We start from the raw sequence: 19163 nt of genomic DNA, 5'->3' as shown, positions 1-19163 counted from the left end.
GAAGCAGAAATTAGAGAATTTAGAGCAGGGTTCTCCGGTCCTCCTCTCAGGCTTTATTCTTCTGGAACATTCCTCGTCTTACCCGGCGGCAGCCCCAGGTCTGAAGCTTATACATTTTGAAGGTCCCTACTTCAGAGGAAAGAATACAAAATTGCAAACACAAAATTCTGTGTGAAAGTGAATATTTACATAGCCTGAGAAAATAAATATACTACAAATTTAAAAAACTAACCAATATGTGTTTTTTACATTCTGGAGCTTCCGTCAATCCTTCAGCTTTTTTATTTTGCCCTCATATTTGAATTTTGGTTTAATAAATCATTTTGAAAAACACAAAAAATGATCTGAAATTAAAGCATTTCAAGAGGAATGAAATGTGTTTTTAAATTGCCGTTATATGTTACTGTGCTATATAACCTCATATTCAAACTTCCCTTATATTGCATACATTGAATATTCACAAATACATAGAATTTTGTTATTGAAACACAGGTTTCCTCGGGTTCCAATTCAATTCTCTTTTGTCCTGAACTGCCGCATTTTGTCGAGACAGGATCTATCATACACGCTAAAATGTAACCCAATACTTTGGGATCTGTAAAACGTGCAAAATTGCACAAAGATACACTTACTGTTTGCGATATTACTGCTGATGATTTTCATTCTGAGACCCAGGAGTTCTGACAAACTCTGTTCTACTCAATTAACGCCTAAATGTATACTGTGTTTATAACTGTACACACCGCAGGAGGGAACTTTCATTTTGACTGAGCACAAATGAAAATCAAATCTTCCACTTATAATTCTACATGCATGCGGTTTGGAAGAATTTTCCAGAGCAGCTTCTGGCTCCATACATTTTAAACCTTACTTCTCTCCCCCTTCCCATGTGCTTCTGAAGTTGAGGGCACAGCACGCATTCAAATTGTGCTATGACTTTTTGCCCCTGAAAATTAGGGTCAGAATGCCAAGAATGATAGCACAGAGGGTGGTATGAGTACTCCTGGAAGTCATCCCTACACCACGGCCACAAACTCCAACTTAACTATATTCCGAAATGACTGCAAACCACACAAACAGTCCACTAACCCAATTAAATGTGCCCCCAACTCATCTTCCCCCTAGACCTGTCCCCAAAATTTCCATGGCTGCTCCAGCACTTCCTGACACAAAGACTAATGACAGACGGGAATTTGGAGTGGAAAGACTGTCTTAATCAATTGCAGTTAATGTCTTTTTCTGCAAACTTTACACAAACTATGACCACGTGTATATATTTTCAGTATCGCTCTCTGGGTCCTAGAAGGGTCCATGCAAATGAGGGGTGCTGAAACTTAAACTTCATTAGCTCAAATTAGCATAAATCAGACCCTGTTCTTATCTCTTATTTTATAAACTTGTTGATTGATCAAAGCATCTTGGGTGAAGTGAGAGATGAGGAGAATTGAACAGAACTTCCATCTCTGATACTCCAAATCTGTTCAAGCAACAAGGAGCTTCTGGGTGTCAGAGTGCCCTCCTCCCCCTGCAGAACCGAGAGTGTAAACATTCACCTTGGTACTGTTCCCAGAGAGCTCCCCACCCCGTCACAGCCCATTGCTAATGACTGGAAATGTTTAATTTGTATCAGCGCCCCAGATAAGATGGGATGACAAGGAGTCTGTATCAGGTGAGCACGTTCCGATGATCATTTTCCTAGGAACAAAATAGCCTTGGAAAGTGAGATGAGCTGGCAGCTGGAGAGTTTCATGAATCAGACAATGTTGCTGCTTCTTAAATTGTTGGGGCCAATCTTTTGGGGTCATAATTTCTCAAAATAATTTGTTTCCTATTTGCTATTTCCTACCTAAGAATACCCATCCTGCATGTTGCTACTTAGGGGCAGGCTTTATGTTCAGAGCACCTGGACCAATCTCCTTACCTACTGGCCCATATCCAAAAAGCATGTCCTGCAGACCTGATTCTCATGTAAAAAGGTCTCAGTGGTCCAGTAAGTTTGGTAAAGCCTCATGCTGTATACCTCTTAGGGATTCACAATGCACCCTACCAAGTTAAAGGCTCTGAGAAGACTTTGTATAAAGAACCCTATTTACCTCGGTATTCTCTGCATTTATTTAACCATTTTCCAAACAATGTCTAATAAAATGTGGTAGAGTTTCACAGACCATTCTGTGGGCACATTTTCTTCACCTACTGTCCATGTTGTTACGTTTCTAGATCAGTGTTTCTCAAAAGTGTATTTTCTGCCACTCTTCCCCTTTCTCAGCGAGCTCCAGCCACAATAGGTCTACTTCTGCCTCTCCTATCATGCCCAAAACATCCCTATCTCAGGAATTCAGTGCTTGCTGTTCCCTCTGCCTAGAACTCTGTTCCTCCAAATATGTATGACTCCGTCTTCACTTCATTCAAGCTTCTGTTCAAAAGTCAGCTTTTCAGAAAAATCTTCTGTAATGGACTGAATTGTGTCCCCTCACCCAAATTCATACATTGAAGCCCTAACCCCCAATGTGAATACATTTGAAAATAGGGTCTTTTAAGGTCATTAAGGTTAAATGAGGTCATAAGGGTGGGACCCTAATCCAGTACAAGTGGTGTCCCTGTAAGAGGCTGAGACATGAGGGGCACCCTGCACAGAGAAGAGGTGGCATGAGGACAGCCATCTGCAAGCCATGGAGAGAGATCCCAACAGAGACCAGCTGTGCCAGCACCTCCGCAGTCTTGGACGTCTTCAGAGATGTGACAAAATTAATGTCTGTTGTTTAAGCCACCCAGTGTGTGGTGTTTTGTTACAGCAGCTCTAGCTAACGCTCCTTCCCTGACCCCTCACCTAAAATTAGCCCTTCCCACTAGTCTCCTCTCTCCTTGTCTTGCGTTTTTTTCTTCTGCAAGTCAATTAATGACTTGATGCTATAGGTGTGTGTATATATATACATATCTATATATATATCTCTAGGAGGTTGAGAGGCAGTATAGTGGGTAAGTGTTTGGGCTCCGGATTCAAATTCCAACTCTGCCACTTTCCAGTGGTTGTGATCCTTGATGAGTTATGAAAACCCCATGAGTTTTTCCATCTGTAAAACAGTGATGATAGAATTGGTGCTTACTTCAAAGGTGCTGTTACAAGACTGTAATGACATGGAATGTGGGGAGTGTTTACACTGCCACCTGGAACAATGCATGCATTCAGTAACTGTCACCTACTGTTGCTGTGGTCTGTCTACCCGGCTGGAATGTAAGTTCCACAAGGACAGGGACTTTGTCTTATCCACAGTTATGTTCAGTGCCTCCAGAGCTAAACCCTCAATAAATATTTGTTACTTGAAATATGAATAAATGAAGGCCTTTAGACTGTTGCTCAAAGTTCACAAAGATTTTAAATTCTTTGTTGTCACTTTCACGATCATCTTTTTTATTGAATGAGTCTGACAACCCACCACTGCCATGTGACTTCAGAATCCTTATTTTTGTGTTGACGGTAGTTGCGGTGCCAGGTGATACCACTTTAACTGACACGGGCTGATGAGCCGAGTTCAGGGGGCAGTTAACAGTGGGCAAAGGATGTAGGCTTTGCTTCCCAAAAGGCTCACACAGCAGCAGTCATGATCACATTTACAGCGAGCGATGCTTCATCAGCAAAACATCACCCATGTAATTAAATCAGAGCACTTTATTCAAAACTTGTTAGGTTCGTTTGTGTTGAATGTTTTGTATTGGTTTTGCAGCTGTGCATAATTTGACACCCCAGACATCAGTCAGCGGCACTTTGGCACCTTCCACTGCTGGACTTCAGAAGCTTCACTGCTCTAAGGCTTGTCACTGGACTGAGTCATTCTTTCTGGCTTATTCAGACAAATGCAGGGTCCAAACCAGAGGCCTGGTGGGTTTGGTATCACCTTCTATAGGTCACAGTTATCTTAAAATGGCTTTTGTCCAGCTGTCACTAAGAGTAAAATAGGGGGTGTAAGAGTAGTTCCCTAGGAATTTTGTTCCCAAATATCAACATCTGCAGTCCCTTGTACCTTGAATCGTCATGTAAGTTAACAAGGGGCGCATTCGCTGTAAGGAGATCAACAGAATTCAACTCCACGAGTAGTATGTCTATTTCCACAGACGTACACTTTCCAATGATATTAATGATATTAATATTAATGAATATTCCCACCACATGGTAAAGAGCTAGGCAAAGAATTTGCTGTTATTATGGTATCAATTGCACACTCTCTCTGGAACCCCACCCCAAAATCTGGTAAATCAAATAGACAGATTACCAGTGTTTCAACTATCTCCATCTTTCCACCTGCCAGGCCCACTAAGTATAACCCAAGAAACCAACGTGAATTTGGAAAAGAGCCTTTACTGATAAAAGTTCCCAAGCTCTAAAGGGTGTTTAATATATTCCAATATCTAATCTTCTACAAGATTCCAGTGATGAGGAATTTTTCATAAATTAAGAAAACCTTTAATACTAGCAACAAACAACCAGAGACTGAAATTTAAAGAGCAATACCCTTATAGTAGCACTAAAATATGAAATATTTTGGGATAAATCTGACAAAAGTCTCTTGGAATGGATAAAATTAAAAAGACTGAGTGTTGGTGAGTATGTAAAAGAACTAGAATTTTCAAACACTGCTGGTGGGGATTTAAAATGGTATAACCACCTTGGAAAACAGTCTGACAACTTTTTAAAAGGCTCAACATACATCCAACATATAATCTAGCCATTCTACTAGGTATTTACCCAAGAGAAATGAAAGCACAGTTCCATACAAAGGTTTGTACAAGAATGTTCGTAACAGCTTTATTTGCAGCAGGTTAATGTGGGAAACAATCCAAATGTCCATCAGCAAGAATTGGATAAACAAATGGATATCCACACAATGAAAGCTTATTCAGCAATGAATTATTGATACAGACAGCAATACGGATGAATTTCAAAATAATTATGCTAAGTGAAAGAAGCTAGACAAAAAAGAGGCATATTGTATGATCCCATTTCTACAAAACCCTAGAAGGCGAAAACTAATGTATAGTGACAGGAAACAGATCAGAGGACTGGAGAGGTAGGAGGGGCTGGAAAACAGGGGTAGGAAGGTCTCTCAGTCCAAAATACTACAGACTGGATGGCTTATAAGCAACAGAAATGTATTTCTCAGTTCTAGAGTCTGGAAGCCAAGATTAGATACCAGCCTGGTTGAGTGAGGGGCCCTCTTCTGGGTCACGGAGCTCTCCTTATGTCCTCACATGGTGGAAAAGGCTCTGAGCTCTCTGGTGCCTCTTATCAGGCACTAATCCCATTCATGACGGTCCTACCTTCATGATGTAACCACCTCCCAATCACCCTTGGGGGTTAGGATTTCAACATACGAACTTGGGAGGAGACAATTATTCAGATCATAGCAGGAAGGGGCACCTGCTCAGGGAGGGTCTTTGTGGATTGACATGTTGCAAAGTAGCATCGTGTTCAAGCTGAAAGAGCACCGAGAGCCATCTTGTCAGAGGGCACGTGAGGGTCGTAGCAGCACCACTGCTCAGAGCTTTGCGGGGTGCGTGAGAAGAGGCGCATAAAGGAGCAGCGGATGTGAACCCAGTCTTAGGTACCCTAAATAACTCTGAAATTATGATGTCTCTCTTCCGAGAGGAAGCTCTTTATTGTTGACTGAGCACCCTGGAGACACTCCCCATTCTTACAGTTTTATAAATCAGGTTGCCGATTCTACAGCCAGGACACAGACTGCATGCCACACAAACCCTTGATGGGAGAATCTGGAGCACCGACAGCTGCAGGTCCCTGGCAGAGCCTGCCAGCCACTCCCCAAGGCAGTCGCCAGAGGGCGATGGGGGACAGGGCTAGAAGATGAGAAATGACCCCAAGAAGGTGGCTGCCAATCCCCCTCCCTAAATTTTCCAAATTCTCCAGGAGACCCTTTCAAAATAGAAATGGTTTTTTCAGTTGGTTTTAGTTTAGTAGACCAGTATCTTTAAAATTTTTTCACTAAAGCAGGTGATGACAACTCAGCTTGGTCTACAAGCCAACATCAACACAGTTTAATTGCCCTTTCAGTCTTTTCCCAGAAACTCTGTAGTTACCACACAACCCCCATCATTCACGGGCCACCTTCTACTGTTAACGGTGGGCCACAGGGACGTGTGAGCAGGAGACGGCTGAGAGTAGCAGTTCCTAAAGCAGCAAGAAAAACTGATGCCCTGAGGGGACAAGGAACGGGGACCAGACTACCACCCACTCCATCCTTATGTTGAGGCCGTTCTCGCTTTCTGCATCTGCCTCCACTCTCAGAGGGCCGGTGCCACGACTTGCTCTTTCTGGTGCACCCAGCATCTAGTCAGGAGGCTGGGCTGTGGTAGAGTTAAGTGTCAGATAACTGCATAAAGCAGAGCTCCTCTCAGAAAAGCATTCAGTGCAGGGCACACTAGGAAGAATTTTTACATATAGAAAGCATATTGTTTCTCCTTCATTGATGTTATTTGTATCAACTATGTAGGAAGGAAAATTCACTTTTTCTAGACACAGGTACATTAATATGGCTACTAATTTTTCCTCTGACATTTAGAAAACGTAGGAAAATTATATATATATATATATATATATATATATATATATATATATATATATATATATATAAAATATATATAGTCATCTGAGACTATATTGGTGGAATATATATAACAATGAGGTTGGCTTGAAGTCAGGTACTTTTCCTATCAGAGAAACCAAAGACAAAGAAATCTAGGCCTCCTGGTGTCATCCCCAACCTTGCCAGATAAACACTCGTCTCTGGAACGGCCTGGGAGAATCACCACTCAATTCCTCTCTGCCTTGCAGCTGAGTTACAGAGTAACCTGCCAGCAGTCCTCTCAGAATTCATGGGGCTGTTTAAACAGTGCAAAGTCCACCAAAAGTTCCACCGAGATGTGCTGAGCAAAGGCCAGAACCGCAGAAGGAAACAAGTGCAGACTCCAGCAAAGCTGCCCTCGCCCGGGGCATGGACCCCTCCGGCCCGGGGGGCTGTGGGACTGGCAATGAGGCCTGTGCTGTCGGAGTTCGTGAGAGAGCTCCCAGGCTGGTTCCTGTTCTCCGGGGTCTTCCTGCCTGTGACTTTGCTGCTGCTCCTTCTCATCGCCTATTTCAGGATCAAACTGATGGAGGGTGAGTGAGAAGCCACGCCGGGCAGGGGTTGGAAGTCCGTTCCCACGGCACACACTTGGAGCAAGTCCGTGGACCGTCAGTTTTGCTGGGAGGCCTGAAGCCACTCATCTTCTCAATGAGTAGGTGCTTCTCAATAAGCACCCTCTCAAGACATCTTTCTTAGTGAACGAGGCAAAGTTTGATCGTGCGCTAGGCTCCGAAGCCCTGCTGTGGGGACCCCTTAACTGCAGCCCCTCACAGATAAACTGAATCAGCAGTTTGGACGCATGATTGCTTATCTCTGTCTCTCAGGGCAATAGACTCACAAACGTTACAACGTGCTTCCCGGTCTGCCGTCTCTACCTGACAGATGTGGGTGTGTGTATGTGCTGGTGAGTGTGTGTGCACACACTTCCTTCTCCTCCACTGAACTTCGATTAAGGAAATGTGCCAAACACTGAACTATCACAGTGTTTGGCAAATGTCAAGCCCTAAAAGATATTTGATGTGAACTTTCCATGAAACTGTAGTCTTAAGCCACAAAAAACCCAAACCAAAACAAACAAAAAAACCCAAAACAAACAAACAAACAAAAGAACCCCACAGAAAAACAGAAAACCTCAGGAAGCTTAAAGGGATTGGGACACGGGCAGCTGGGCCCTGGATTGATACTGTTTATTTTGCTGTAATTGAAATTAATGAAACTGCACTGTGACTTGAAAGACTATGTGTTAACCACGTACCCAGAAGATGTTAGATTAATACAAGAGGTTAGTAGCTATTTTAGCAATATTGACAAAACCCAGTAGTGTTTCTTAAGTTGAATGGTGTTGTATTAAACTACTGAAAAAAAACCAAAATTGAAAACCTCTCCTCACACCATCCTTCGCTTGTATTTCCCTCCTGTCCCAAATGGGATGTGTGCATCCTTTTTTGGAGTCATTCCTGATTATACTTTCCAGGGTTAGCAGACAACCGTAAGCTAGGCATGTTTTAATTTTTACATGGGTCTGCTCCCTTTAATTCCAAATGTTCATTTCTTCTTTAAGAAAAACCTCTAAGAACATGTAGCTTTTTAAATTATAGTTCTTTCTGTCACTGCTTTCCTAAGGGCAAGTAGTAATATCTTCTCTCCAGTTTGAAGGGCCAATGAGCTCACTTGGCCCCAAATAAAAATATCACCAGTTTGAATCTCTATTTAGCAGCTCCCACTTAAAAACTGTAAACAGATGCTCAAATGTCATGTCATTAATCTTCTAACCAGGGTTATGGCAAGTGTAATAATTCCTATTTTGTCCCTGTGAAAAAAGGGACATTGACAGATTAACTAATGTGTTCCCAGAACCCCAGCGTCCCACATTCTGAAACAGAAAATCAGCTCGCCTGCCTCATACATCCCAGTCCATCAGATGACAGAGGCGTTTTAGAATGTGATGGAAAGCATGTGGAGGTACTGTAATCATTCAACATTAATCCCCACACTTCCAGCCTTAGGAGTTAATGGTGCATGTAAATTTAATTAGTATGTAGAGAACATCAATTTTCTTGCCAACGAAGAAAGAAAATTCTCAAACATCCTGAGCTCTTCAATCTGTGTCAGTCGCCTTGAGGAGTAGCTCTTGAGGTGGAGGTTTGAGTCTTGACCTTCCCTTTGCCAAACCCCTCATCGACCGCAGTCCTGGACATTTCACCTGTCCTCGGGGTGTTTTGATTATCTTACCTCTCCAAGTCCTGAGATTCCTCAACTGGATACTTTCAGTGCCACTCCTGCCCCCAAAATTCCATCACTCTCATCAAAAACCAATTGCTTGCTCAAGTAACCAGCATTGCCAAAAATAGTCCCTATGAGAAAGAAATTGTGTCTGTGGAATGCTTGAAAGTTTTTGCGTGGAATTAGATGTAAAATAAGGTCAGGCAAATGACTAGGTTCTGACCTTCAGCAATTGACATTCTAAAACAGGTAACTAAAGTATTGAAAGTGGACAGTGAGGCTAGGCCTCTCTCACTGAACTTTATATATATATATATATTTTGGTAGTCAGCAATCAAAAAGGAAACAGATGACGTGTCCAGAAAAATCAGAGTCAGTTAAGGGTTAGCAGAGTGAAATTGTTAAGCTCTCAGACCACAGTCAGACCGAACGGGGCACTGAATTCCAGCTCTGTAACAATGGCCACTCTACGTCACTTCTTGAAGCTTCAACTTCTTTATCCGTAAAGTAGAAGTAACAGCAGGACATAGCTACAGGGTCGGTGTGGGGATTAAGCGAAGTGATACCTATAAGGTTCTTAACACTGTCTGCTCTGAACAACTATTAGTCATCATGATCCCTGCTGACTTATAAAGTCTAAGAAGGCAGTGTTTGTGTCACTATGATATTAACTATTATTAAAATATATCCAATAGCTATTGTTAAAATTAAAGATAACATTTATCTTTATTTAAAAATAAAATTATATGAAATTTACTTAAAATTAATAATTAAGTAAGTTGCCCAAGGTCACTTACCTAGAAAATGGTAGAGATGGGATTTGAACCCTGCTGTCTGGCTCCAGGTCAGGGATAGTGCACGGGTTCGTGGCATATAAAGTGCCTAGCAAGGAATAAATTGCTTGGATTTGACGTGGAAGCCAAAAAAAATTTTTTTTCAGGTTCAATTCTATGAACATGCATTATCTCCAATGAGACTATAAGCTCCTGGTTGTCTTGGATAATTTGATTAATTATAATTCTGAAAATAAACTTCTAAGAGTAAAAATGGTTTGTTATGTATGCTGGTGGCAGTCAGGAGGAGATATATATATTTTTTTTAATGTACTAGGAAGATCTCATAGGATACTTGTCAGGATCTTGGAGCCAAAGATCAAATTTGTCACCGCCAGAGACTTAACAGGTGAAGCTACAGGAGCAAATAAGAATACATAGGAAGATGGTACGTGATAAAAGCCAGAGGGAGAAGAACGATCAAGGGTGGGGGTCATCGAAAGGGGGCTTGTGTCAAATGCTACAGAGCAAAGAATCCGGGGGTTGGAAAATGCCACCAAATTTAGTTTTAGTATTTCAGTAAAGCAGCTTTAACTATATTTATGTTTTAAGGGGTTAAGGAGTGTGTAGGTGGTGAAAAGTTAAAGCTGTGAGTTTTCAGTAAAAGATGCCAAAAGGTAAAGGGAAGACTAATTTGACTTGTCTGAAGACTACAAATGCCCAATACATTTTTGACAGGGAGAAGCTGGAAATGAATATCTTACTCATTTCCATATCCCCAGGCCTTGCATTATAGACATGTTTAATAAATGCTTATTGAATGTGCGTGTAGGGGGGGTCTCAATACTTTTAGTCAACATTTAATCTATGAATATAAAATATACTTAGCATGTAACAATTTTTACTACAGTGGTAATTTGTCCACTCTAACCAGGACCATTCTTTAGAAATAAGTATTTATATTTCTTTTCGGAGTGGTTTAGGAGGTAAGGAGAGATCTTGCAATAGGACCTGCTGATGACCACGATTTCTGTAACTTCCTGGGGCCACCAGGGTAGAGATGCTGGCCAGTAACCCTTCAAAGGAGTTGTAAATGACCAGGGGCATTCAGATGCCTCCAAAGCATTAACTGATACTTTTCTTTCAGTTAATGAAGAACTGTCACAGACCCCCGATGGCCGACATAATCACAAGGCTGGCTCTTCCCTGTACCAGAGAAAGAAACGAATGTGACTGCTGGAGGACTGATCAATGGCTAAAGCACAGTGAATTTCTACTGGTCAGAGAGCAATGGTCAATGGCTTAGCAAATAAAGTAGGCGAATAAACTAGAACCACAGCAAAGTAGGAGGAATACTAGGATGCTTCTTCTGAACCATACTGAAAAGTGGTAGCTGTTACCCAAGAGGGCAGCTATGAGACTTGGCTTAAATAACAGTTCTTCAGAGAGTACCAAGAGTATAAGATTTTGCTGGAGGTGCTCCATGGACTGGACCCATTCTAACTCTTTAAGTTTTATAGGACTATGTCTATCCTGAAAGGCATTTATTTTCAAAATAAAATTCTTAAGCATCATTACATAATTCTGTGGAAGCCCGCATTATTCTGACTTTGGAGGTGAAGACACTCTGGTAGAGATCAAATGGATAGCAGAAGAAGAGTGCCTGGTGGATTCCTGCTTTGAGTTCCCACTTCCAACTCTTGCAATTCAGCATCTCTTAAATGACACCTTTTTAGGCATCATTTCCAGCCCTGAGTTGGCTTCTCTTCTTTCCCCAGTTGCCTTCACAAATTGCATCATCATTGTGACAACCCACCAAACAAGTGGAATCTCTCGATACTAGGTATGGATCACCATGAACGTAGCTTTCAGCATGACATGACTTGGAAATACTAGCAATTTGGTGGGAAAAGGCAAGAACAGAATGTTCACGGAACTCATATGGAGAATGGCTCAAGGCTTGGCCTCTAAAACCAAAACATCAGGGAGCTATTTCTAAATTTGGAAAGAAGTCAACATTTCACTAGCAGAATTATTCTTTCAGTAGGAGCCCCAAAGATCCAACATAGATAACCGAAACGGAACATTTAATTTAAAGTAGTAGTTAAAATAGATTGTGGTTACTACTGTGCTAGTCACAGTTTTCTAGTCAACGTCAACAAAAGATACTTAAGAAGTCCTAACTGTATCTGGTTATATTCTAGTGTTTGCATATGAATCTAACAGGTTATTAGACTGATTTTATAAAACATAATAAATTTGTTCTCCTATATGAAATGCACAATTTTGTAGTGACATGCAATCATAGAAAATGTCAGGTGGACAAGACTGCATCACTGGTGCCAGATTTTTTCTGCTTCTCTCCTCCTCCCCCACTCTAAAGGTCTTCATATGCATCCAGTGAGTTATTGGTCTCCACCTGTACTTCTTGCATAATATAAAACTCACTGTTCGACTGAAGACACCATTTCTGTGTTGTATTGCATTTGATTACAAAGAAAATGTCTGCTGGGGCTTCCAGACTGAGGTAATTTAGAATAAGAGTGTGCATGCCATATGGAAGGAATAACAAGATTCTTTCAATTTCTGGGAGGGATCTCTTTTTAGCCTCTGGTGGAAATCAGCTTATGTAAAAATGCTTTATTTGACAGAAGGCGTGAAAGGATGCATCGTTTTCCCAGCTGCCAGCCAGATCTGTGGCTCGGCCACCAGGGTTTGCTCCACCTTCTTCTGGAACCAGGCACTCCGGAAGCCTGACTGTTGGCTCTGGTGGATGCCATCCCACCACCTCTGTCTTACCAGGAAAAATGCATCTCAGCTACTATGGTAACAAAAGATCTCTAGGCACACGTTTTCAGCAATGAGCAAAACCAAGTAGTTTAAAGCAAGACTCGATTCCTTTGTTGCTGCTGAATAAGAAGAGTAAGGAATTTCCAATGAAATCATGAGTAGAGTCATGAGTGTTTTTATATGTAGAGAGGAACAAAAACGTCAGTTTTCCCACAGAGAGACGAAGTCCGAGGGTTTTACTACCTTTGGCTAGAAGGCACTGCTACTGGATTGGACGAGTCCCTCACTGAGCACAGCCAATCAGCTGTCCGGTCACATCTTCGCTCGCCACACGCTGACTCCCGTGTAAGACCTCATTTGTTTGGATTTCCTGGCTCCTCTTCATCGCTGCTGCCACCTAGACCAGGCGGGCGGTCTCCTTACATTACCCCAAACTGTTCCCTCCTATGCTCCAAAGCTTTTCATCAGGGGCCAGAAACGTTCCCACTACCCCAAGTGGCCTCACCTCAACATTTCCTAACCTTATTTCTAATGTCCTAGTATCTGAAAGAACTCGCAATTCTGTCACCCCGACTTGAGACCTTCAATAAAATAATGAGTGCCAAGTTCTGTTATGTTGCTATTTTTTCAATAGAAAAAAAAATTTATTTTTTACAGAACTAACCTAAAGCTGTTAATTATTATCCTTCTATCCCTCTTGTTAGCTGTGTTGGTAATTCTGAAATTTGGCTTTGGGACACTGCAAATCCATGACCGCTCCTTCACATCTAAGCCTATACACGTTGCTAAAATAGAAAATGGGGCAAGGGAGGGCTCACACCATGTTCTCTGAAGTACTGTTTGCAATTCTTAAAACAAAACAAAACAAAACAAAACAAAAAACAACCTACTTATAAGTAATCTGACCAGGTAATGGCCGCCAGTATTTTCTAGATATAATTTAGTAGCAACTGGAAAATCAAGAACAGGTAAACACTTTGGCACACCAACTATTCCTTGAACTCTTAAGTTCCTTCACAAAAAAAGAACCAAAGAACTCTTAGAAATCAGAGTTCATAACTGTTAAGCACATTGTGGAAATCCATTTTCTGACTTGTTTTTATAAAAAAGAACTTTCCAAAAACATGTTCTTGAGAGTCTTGCTTTCTGACTTTATAGTTAGTGTGCTCATCAGAAGAAGCCTCTGAGTTTATCAGAATTTATTCAAAGGCATTCTCCCTGGCAAATGAGTGACCAAAAGAACACAAACAGGAAATATGTGTTCAAGAAAATGTATTTATAATTACTACCAGATTGAAAATTTTAAAATATTCTTTCCATTTAAAAAAAATTCTAATCCATATTCCAAGACCCAGATTACTAAGAGCAGAGGTTCCTAACTTTACTCAGGTAATAAAGAAGCTTTTTGCGAATTTAATGAAAGCCAGGAAACTATTTATCTCTGGAAAAATGCTTATACCCATGATTTTGCATATACTGGGGGAAAGCCTGCCCCTGAAGTCTATTAAGGAATCTGTGGTTCGGAAGTCTTAGGAAAGGACTGTGCCGCCTCTCCACCAGCCCCTTAGTTGCCATACAGCAGAGGATGAGGAGACCCTGAGGGGTTCCTGACACACGCAGGGTTACAGGAAAGTCAGGTCCACACAACTTCAAAGCCAAAGCCTCCCCTACAGGCCTCCGGAGTGACCTCATACTGGTACGGGGTTCTATTATGCAGAGCCCTCACGAGAACACAGCTCAGACTGGCAGTATCTCCCATAATCTGCCTTTGGTGGACTAGCGCCTGCACAGGGCTGTTAGTACTCACAGTGATCACTTTTCTGGAGGGCATTATTGTGCCAGGAGCGCCACGAGGCACTTTAGACATTTCTAGTTCATCTATGAGAATATCCCTTTATTGGGACGCTATTATCACCCTCACTTTATAGATGTTTAAGCACCTTCGTTAAAGTCATGGTTCAGTTACTCAGAGTAGGGGATTTAAACACCCAGCTGTAGGATTCTGAAGCCAGTTTTTATTTTTTTTGAAGTAAAATATTCTATACTATCAACTTAGTCTGGCACTATGACTATATATAGGGTCAGTGGTTTTGATCCAGCGGCAGGAGCCTGACACCTCAGATTTGCCAGCCAACCAAGTTCTCTTCTGGGGCCAGCTCTCCACTGTGGCCTAATCCCAGCAAATATGCGAACAGGTGCACACAAGGATGCGTGCACGTCCATGTAGATTTCTGTAAAAGGAGTCAAGCGTGTGTTCCCCATTGTCACTATCTCAGCAGTGACACCTGCAATGTCCTATTTTCTAAAGGAAGTGCGAAAGGCTGTGCTGGAAACGGACCAGAGCCCCACACTCTGAGAAGCGATGGACTTTCTGACAATACATAAGACAGGACTTTTTTTTTAATTAGGGGACTTTATGACATTTTTTAGCCTTTTATTATGGAATATTTTAACAGAAGGATATAATGGACCCCCATTTACCACCACCTGGCTTCAGCAATTATCAACTCACGGCCAATCTTGTTTCACCTAAACCACGACTCCTTCTCCCTACCCTCAGATTACTTTTAATTCTCAAACAATTACACGATGTTCTCAGACATCACATAATTTTATCGATAACTAAGGGAGAAACTTAATGAAGCCCATGCTGGGCAGTAGTTACAGTTACAGTTTGCCTCACTGCCGGAGTCCTGGTGAGAATCACTCAGTGAACTGCTGGCTATGCAATGAGTAACACTACGGTGCATCATGAAGGAAAACAGAAGCCACTCACAATAACGAAATGCCAGAAATTCACCTAATCTATGCATTTTTTTTTAAACAATCTCATTTTTCTTCCTGCTCTGGCCTGTGGAAAATGCATCCCTGTTTCCTGTGTTCCAGATGGGATTGCTGGAAGGCTTATACGAAATAGTTACAAAACCCCTATGTAACTAAAGGGAATTACTGCTTATCACTCCCAAATTACACTGCTTTTGACTTGAGATAAACAATTAGCACCTGGACGTCTCACCTCAGTGAAACTTGTTGACCAACTTCCTGCCATCTGGGGCTTTGAAAGCTCAGTTCAGAGTGAAATGATAACATCTTGAGAATTATTTTGCAAGGAATACGAAATACTAAAATAGACAGTCTTGCTGCCACAGTCACAGCTGGCATGATCAACATTGTTCCCAGCTGTTCCCTAGGTATCAGAGATACTCTGGACATCTCTGGAATCCCAAACTCTGTCTTTGCCATCTCAGCTGATAAAACTGAGCCCTGACGGAACACTGCATTTCTTCCTCCACAGGAGCTGCCATAGACATGCTCACTTCCCATCACTGCAATTATCATTAGAAATATGCAAGGAGATGGTTGTCCAAAAACCCTGGCAAGATCAACCTCTGCCTTAAATATGAATGTCCAACATATACACTTTCTGATGAAAAATATATTTAGTCACATTTGGTTCCATAATATGCCTAAGGCTCAGCTTGCTGAGAAAGGGTCCCCTGGAGAGGAGGAGTTGTTTTTATAGTAATTCTAGAAAAGTGAGAAAGACCTTTCACAAGGTGAGAGATAATTCAGTGGGAACAGATCCCCAAAAAGACAGTTATGCAAATTATATTGCACATACTCACTTTAAATAACTAGGGAAAGACTTTCTACATAATATTTGAAATGGACTGTACCCTATTGGTATTTGCTATATAATATTTGAAAGGCAATTCAGCCTTTCATCTGATGTGTCTTGGCGAAAGCTGCACATGGAACCACCCCGGGGAGACCCAGACGCCGCGCTCAGCAGAGCCCGTTCTGCCCAATACATTAAGGCCCAGTGGACTGTTTAGCAAAACGTGAAACAGAGGTTTCAGATGGTCCAGCTAAAACATTTCCTCAATCAAAAAATACACAGAGAAAACAAGCGAAAATATCTCTTGGAGAATTTGTAAAAGCTGGGATGGATTATCACCTGGGAGAAGGAATCTGGCATTCTAATCAGATTTACAAACGTTATAGCAAACGTTCAACGTTGCTTTGGTCATTTGAAATAGGTGATGCTGGCAGCAACATCAAATTATGAGACCCAAGTAACAGAGTTTTAAAATGCTACATTCTACAAAATATTACAACTTCTGACTGAAGATATGACTCAAGATTTTTCAACCTTTGTAAAAAAAACAAGTGACAAGTTTAGAGAATAAACAAACTTTATTTTATAACAGTATTACAGAAAGCAAAATATCATTTAATACAACTTGAAGCTGCTAGAACTCTAATCTGGCATCAGAACTATACAGGGGGCAAAGCAAAGGTAAGACTGTTCAATACAGTTAATAAGTCCCTAAATGGTCTCTGGCATCAGCTTTAAATGGTACAGCTTTCTTACAACCATCAAAAACCACCACAGCCCTACTCCTCTCCCCGGTGTCCTCACACCTGTGTGAGTCATCACGCTGTCTGAAAGAGATCTACCTGCTCACTAGCAAAAGGTCAGTGTTACATGTAGACAGGGAAGTTTAATACAAAGCAAGTGGTCTACACAAGTGTTCAAATAATGGAAAGCATTGAAATTTGGACATGTTAAAGAAAGCACTAAGGTTTTAAGCTGCCTGCATACTTTAGTCGAGGGGAAGACATCGTTTTCTCTTCCTCCCTGTTTCTGGAATGCTGCCGAAGAGCCTGTGTCTGAGAAACATTGGCATATGGTGCGAGAGGGTCTCTAAACACAGTGAGTGGTCAGTGAACCTCCTCCTGATTCTCCAGGCTGCAGACTCCCGGACTTTCTACTAAAAGTGAAAAGTCACAGGACTGGAAAGTCAAAAGGGTTCAATATACAAAATATCCCCAAATTCTCAAACATTAGAAAATTTCCATGATGTCAGAAATGCTTTTAATCTGCATTAATATTTTCTCATACAGTATATTTACTGCAATCTGAAAACTCTGTAAATATTTACTTGTAAGAACTCAACGGGAAGAAATCTGGAAGAAGGAAAGCCACTACCTAAATTAGTCACAGAGTTTCCTTTCTGCACAACAGCACCTGTTCAAGTGAACAGCACCGTACCAGCTCGGGCTGGCTTTGTTCACTATCATTTGATCAAAATGAGTCAGAAAAAGCAGGTAGTTGTACACAAAGTAAACAGAAAACAGAAACAAAACTCTCTAATTAAAAAAAAAGAAAGAAAGAAAAATAACCAAGAATATTTAGAAGTGGTTATAAAACAAAATAATATTATTAAAATGCGAGGGAACAGTAGAGACCAGAGCTGTTAAGGTAAGGTTTGGTGTTGGCATTTTAATTCTTCGGGCTTCTGGCCATTGTTACCGGTCATAGTATAAATTGGCTGGAGCAGTGGTGTGGCATTAAGACTTGGAATGGTCAAAATTCTTCAGGTTCACAAGTTGAATGTTGTCTAGAAAATGAATTTCTAGGAGGGAAAAAAAGAGAGAGAGAGAGGAGAGAGACAAGTTTTAAATATTTCAAAGACAGAGGCCTGGGGAAAAAAATGTAAGTTACATCCATCAAATTCCAAATCAAGTAATTAACAGTTACTATCTGTCTAGTTCTACAGTAAATAATACATTTACCAGAAGACAAGCACCAGTGCCTGTTCTAACCTTGAGGGCCTTAAGATATCTGGAGGATTCACTAGTACACTAGAAACAACTGGCAAATAAGGATGTAACAAACAGGAGTTAATTATAAAACAGAAGTAATTCACATAGTAAAAACCTAAAAAAGAGAAACTGATGTAGGGTTTCTTTTAATTTTGTTTTTTATTGAAGTGAAGTTGATTTACAATGTTAGTTTTAAATGTACAGCAAAGCAATTCAGTTTTATATATATTTTTTTTCCAGACTCTTTTCCATTATGTTATTACAAGAAATTGAATACAGTTTCCTGTGCTATACAGTAGTTCTTTGTTGTTTATCTATTTTTATTTAGTAATATGTATCTGTTAATCCCAAATTCCTAATTTATCCCTCCCCTATCCTTTCCCCTTTGGTAACCCTAGTTGTTTGCTATGTCTGTGAGTCCCTTTCTGTTTTGTAAATAAGTTCGTTTGTGTCATTTGTTTTAGATTCCATATATAAGTGATATAGTATCTGTCTTTCTCTGACTTATCTCACTTAATATGATAATCTCTCGGTCCATACATGTTGCTGCAAATGGCATTAATTCACTCTTTTTTATGGTTGAGTAGTATTTCAGAGTGTGAGTGTGTGTGTGTGTACACACCACATATTCTTTATCCAGTCATCTGTCAATGGACATTTAGGTTGTTTCCATGTCCTGGCTATTGTAAACAGTGCTGCTATGAACACTGGAGTGCACATGTCTTTTCGAATTACAGCTTTCTCTGGATATGTGCCCAGGAGTGGGATTGCTGGATCATATGGTAAGTCTATTTTTAGTATTTTAAGGAATCTCCATACTGTTCTCCGTAGTGGCTGCACCAATATGCATTCCCACCAACAGTGTCGGAGGGTTCTGTTTTCTCCACACCCTCTCCAGCATTCATAATTTGTAGACTTTTTAATGATGGTCATTTTGACTGGTGTGAGGTGGTACCTCATTGTGGTTGGTTCTAAAGCTAGTTCAAAGGAGGAGAAAAAACAAAGTCAATTTTGACTTTATTCAAATGAATAGAGGGTGCTTCAGGTGAGGAGAACAGAATGAGAAGACACAGGAAGTGAGACAGTGAATGATAATTAAGATGAGCACACGAGTATGAGGGTTGGGACAGGA

General features: G+C 41.0%; 2 protein-coding genes across 21 annotated transcripts in view; one reads left to right on the top strand and one right to left on the bottom strand.

Moving 5' to 3' along the window:
• The first annotated feature begins 6862 nt into the window (after positions 1-6862).
• SMLR1 (small leucine rich protein 1) lies at positions 6863-13026 on the top strand. 4 transcript variants are annotated; one of them, XR_004138338.2, is made up of 3 exons: positions 6863-7168; positions 10779-11474; positions 12283-13026. XR_004138338.2 is itself a non-coding variant. In XM_010988707.3 (2 exons), exons 1-2 carry the CDS (start codon positions 6886-6888, stop codon positions 10862-10864), a joined length of 369 nt encoding a protein of 122 aa, XP_010987009.1. In that variant the 5' UTR covers positions 6863-6885; the 3' UTR covers positions 10865-13026. The 4 variants fall into 4 exon arrangements, 1 of the variants encoding a protein (XP_010987009.1); XR_004138336.2 differs by having other exon boundaries at positions 12015-13026; XR_004138337.2 differs by having other exon boundaries at positions 10779-12158.
• A 3573-nt stretch (positions 13027-16599) lies between these two features.
• Positions 16600-19163, bottom strand: part of EPB41L2 (erythrocyte membrane protein band 4.1 like 2) — a 199768-nt gene continuing 197204 nt past the window's right edge. For all 17 annotated transcript variants that reach the window (XM_031456314.2, XM_031456322.2, XM_031456323.2 and 14 more), the window contains one exon: positions 16600-17841. The gene's annotated coding sequence lies outside the window, so the exon portion shown is untranslated. The remainder of the gene's footprint in view (positions 17842-19163) is intronic.

The sequence above is a fragment of the Camelus dromedarius genome, chromosome 6, assembly GCF_036321535.1.
Source record: "Camelus dromedarius isolate mCamDro1 chromosome 6, mCamDro1.pat, whole genome shotgun sequence".
Classification (NCBI taxonomy): Eukaryota; Metazoa; Chordata; class Mammalia; order Artiodactyla; family Camelidae; genus Camelus; species Camelus dromedarius.
Note: the sequence above shows the minus strand (reverse complement) of the source record. Positions and strands in the feature narration are given on the sequence as shown.

Excerpts from the sequence above, each read along its gene's own strand:
- SMLR1 (XM_010988707.3), top strand. The coding sequence starts at position 6,886 with ATGGGGCTGTTTAAACAGTGCAAAGTCCACCAAAAGTTCCACCGAGAT. Across the intron at positions 7,169-10,778 it reads CAGGATCAAACTGATGGAGG|TTAATGAAGAACTGTCACAG; the intron begins GTGAGTGAGAAG and ends CTTTTCTTTCAG.